Source organism: Cyprinodon variegatus, unplaced genomic scaffold, assembly GCF_000732505.1.
Source record: "Cyprinodon variegatus isolate N-32 unplaced genomic scaffold, C_variegatus-1.0 Scaffold927, whole genome shotgun sequence".
Lineage (NCBI taxonomy): Eukaryota > Metazoa > Chordata > Actinopteri > Cyprinodontiformes > Cyprinodontidae > Cyprinodon > Cyprinodon variegatus.
In genome coordinates this window covers 249,900-253,174 of record NW_015151380.1, presented here as the reverse complement: position 1 = coordinate 253,174, position 3,275 = coordinate 249,900, and the positions used below count along the sequence as shown (strand labels likewise).

Here is a 3,275-nt window from a genome sequence, read left to right as displayed (position 1 = left end):
ATTACACATTTAATTGTTTATCGCTGTATTTATTTATTTAATTGTAGGTCAATCAGCCCCCACCTTTAGAGTGTCCCCACCAACTTTCATCACAAAGTTCCACCCTCGTTTAAACGTCTTCCTGCTGTGTTTGTCTCAGGTTCTTGCGTCTCAGTGCCTGACGGCGCTGTGTGCCAGCGCAGGAGGAGGCGACGGCTGCACGGTGGCCGAGCAGCCGGAGATCGACGTCCTGCTCAGCGCCCTGCTTTCCTCCTGCTTCTCTGTCAGAGATGCTGCTCTCAGGGTGAGCTTCGGGCACCACAGAAGAAGAATAAGTGTCGGATAATAAGCTTTATTATAGGAAACGTGTGATTCAGATTGTCTTGGACAGGCATGGCTTACAGAGCTTGGTCGCTTTGCGTTTGAACCCGTGATCTCTGTTGTCTGCAGGGGTTGTTGGAGATGGAGTTCGCTCTATCTACAGACAGCACCGAGAGCAGCGGGATGAGTTTGCTGCGCAGGCTTTGGGTTGCCAGGTTTGATGTTGAAGAGGAGGGACGAGCCTTGGCCGAGAGGTATAAAAAATATAAACTTTAATATCACACAGAATACTCAGGACGGTGCTGCACGCTCAACTCTGACACAAACTGCTCCTCCAGCTGTGCTTGTGCAGATATTAGCTCAGTCTGCACTCTACGCTCCACTCTGATGGTTCTTTCTAAGCAGCGTGGCTCTTCCTGCTCTCGCTACTTAATAAACTATATGTGGCTGATCATCCTCTGCCAACCGTAAAAAAATCTTTTTGTCTAACTTTCAAGATTTTATTTCTTCCAGCTCACAAGCCGTGATGCTAAACCTTTCATTTCTACCAGAAGGAATCCCTAAATTTTATCCAAAGCAAATATTTAATTGAAATAACTTTTAATCTCTGTTCGACCCGACCCTTCTAAAAATAATATATACACATTTTTCTGATGTCTTAATCGGGGTCATTGGGTGGGTGGCCCTAGCGCCCTCTGTTGACCAGCCGCCACTAAATCATACCGTTTGGTTTCTAGATGTCTGCCACTATAGATGCAGTATTTTGACTCTTCTGATTGGCCGGTTGGTTTCCTTAATTTACACGCATTTAAAAAGCCGTAAGCGCAGAGAGCCGAGCGAGCAAAGAAAAGGAGAGAAGTAAGAGCCCCGGTGGTGGAGCAGAGTTTGTCTGAGGGGAGCAAACGGCAGACAGGTTTTGAGAGAAAGGGTGTGAGTTCAAACGCCACATCAGTTGCTCAAAAGTTACGCCTTAATGATCAAATTCAGAGAATTGAGACAGGAAGGAGGATTTAAAGCTTTTGTATATTTAATTCCTGGTTGATCTCTTCATGTTCTTCTTGTTGGACGTTCAGTCCTGATAACATCCTGATCTCTGCTTTTCTTAATGCTCTTTTCTCCAGTCGAACCTCCTCTTGTTTTTACCGATGGCGTTCTGCTGCCTTCCCCACGTAGAAATGCTAATCCCTGCTTTGTTCCTCAGACTCTGGGAGTCTCTGGGTTTGGAGCTGGTCCCTGAGCTCTGCACGCTGCTGATCGGAGACATCACTCACCATGAGGAGGCCATCCGCTCAGCAGCAGCAGAGGCCCTCTCTAGCGCTGTGTCCCAGTACAGAGACCAGTCTGCCGCTGTGCTCGGTCAGCTCACTGAGCTCTACCATCAGAAACTTTATGTGAGTGTCTCCTTAGCGGCCGTCTTACCACTGGACGTAGAGCAGACGAAGTAAACGTTGTTTTTGTGTCTGCAGAGGCCGCCTCCTGTCCTGGACGCTCTGGGAAGAGTGATCTCAGAATCTCCGCCGGACCAGTGGGAGGCCAGGTGGGAGAGCTGCACACGCTTAGACGGTTTCCAGGAGTTTTCAGGTTTTCTGATGCTGCTGCTCCAGCTAACCGACCTCTCCCTGCTGGTTTCCCACAGGTGCGGCATTGCTCTGGCTCTCAACAAGCTGTCGCAGTACCTGGACGAATCTCAGGTCACGCCTCTCTTCCTGTTCTTTGTGCCTGATGCCCTGAACGACCGGCACGCCGAGGTGCGGCGCTGCATGCTGGATGCCGCCCTCTCAGCGCTCAACACGCATGGAAAGGTAGCTCCCACTTGTCTTCCTGTTTGGGCCGGCGTCGCCGTGCGGCGTACCGAGCTCGGTGCCTTATGTGTCTGTCCTCTGTGTCAGGATAACGTCAGCTCCCTGCTGCCGGTGTTCGAGGAGTTTCTGAAGAACGCCCCGCAGGACGCCAGCTACGACTCGGTTCGTCAGAGTGTCGTCATCCTCATGGGATCTCTGGCCAAACATCTGGATAAAAACGACCCGAAGGTCAAACCCATTGTGGCCAAGCTTATAACGGCGCTGTCTACGCCATCACAGCAGGTACAGCCTGTCCTTCACCCCAGCTCCGCTCTCCCTGGACCACAGCAGCTCTCTAAGCGTTGGTCTTCCCACCCAGGTCCAGGAGTCCGTGGCTGGCTGCCTGCCTCCTTTGGTCCCGGCTATCAAGGAGGATGCAGCAGGAATCGTCCGGAATCTGCTGCAGCTGCTGCTGGAGAGTGACAAGTATGCGGAGCGGAAAGGAGCGGCGTACGGCCTGGCTGGGCTGGTCAAAGGCCTGGGCATCCTGGCGCTCAAACAACAGGACATCATGACCACGCTGACAGACGCCATCCAGGACAAGAAGAACTTCAGACGAAGGGAAGGTCAGTGGCGGTGCGACCACGGCTCCATTTCCTGATTAGTGTGTTCAGGCGCTGAGGAGACGAAGCATCTCAGCAGCTCATCCTCCAGGTTTTTTATTTAGGTTGTGCTGGTTTACAGCCGGTGCTCCTGTAGCTTCCAGTGATTCACCAGTTCACAAACCCGGCCCACTAGACGGGCGGAACCAGAACCACTGGACAGGAAGCTTTTCTGGCATCACTGTAGCTAGCTGTAATGTAGTCGTCATGGAGACCAACTCCAGCAACCTGCTCTGTGAGCCTGATGGCCGTCAATTAGAACAGCCGGCCTTCGGGTGTCACATCATTTTAATTCCCCAGAGAAATAGAAGGAATGATTGGTTCCTCTAGAGCAGAGGTCGCGTATTAGCAGACCAGGGTCTGGATCCGGACATTTTTTCGGGAAGTCAGTATTAGTAACGATCACGTGATTGGGACGGTACAGGATTAAACATTAACGGGAGCGGGAGCAAACCGATAGTAACTAAAAAAAACTAGGATCGATGCCAAAAAAATAAAAATCCAGTACTGGCGCCGCCATTTTGTAGTTTTT

General features: G+C 51.1%; 1 protein-coding gene across 1 annotated transcript in view; it reads left to right on the top strand.

Moving 5' to 3' along the window:
* The window catches only part of gcn1 (GCN1, eIF2 alpha kinase activator homolog), a 59,018-nt gene that overhangs the window by 31,814 nt on the left and 23,929 nt on the right, over positions 1-3,275 (top strand). Inside the window, exons 21-27 of the mRNA XM_015398330.1 lie at positions 70-283; positions 430-554; positions 1,502-1,691; positions 1,767-1,837; positions 1,937-2,102; positions 2,190-2,384; positions 2,461-2,707. Coding sequence (XP_015253816.1) covers positions 70-283; positions 430-554; positions 1,502-1,691; positions 1,767-1,837; positions 1,937-2,102; positions 2,190-2,384; positions 2,461-2,707 — 1,208 coding nt within the window. The remainder of the gene's footprint in view (positions 1-69; positions 284-429; positions 555-1,501; positions 1,692-1,766; positions 1,838-1,936; positions 2,103-2,189; positions 2,385-2,460; positions 2,708-3,275) is intronic.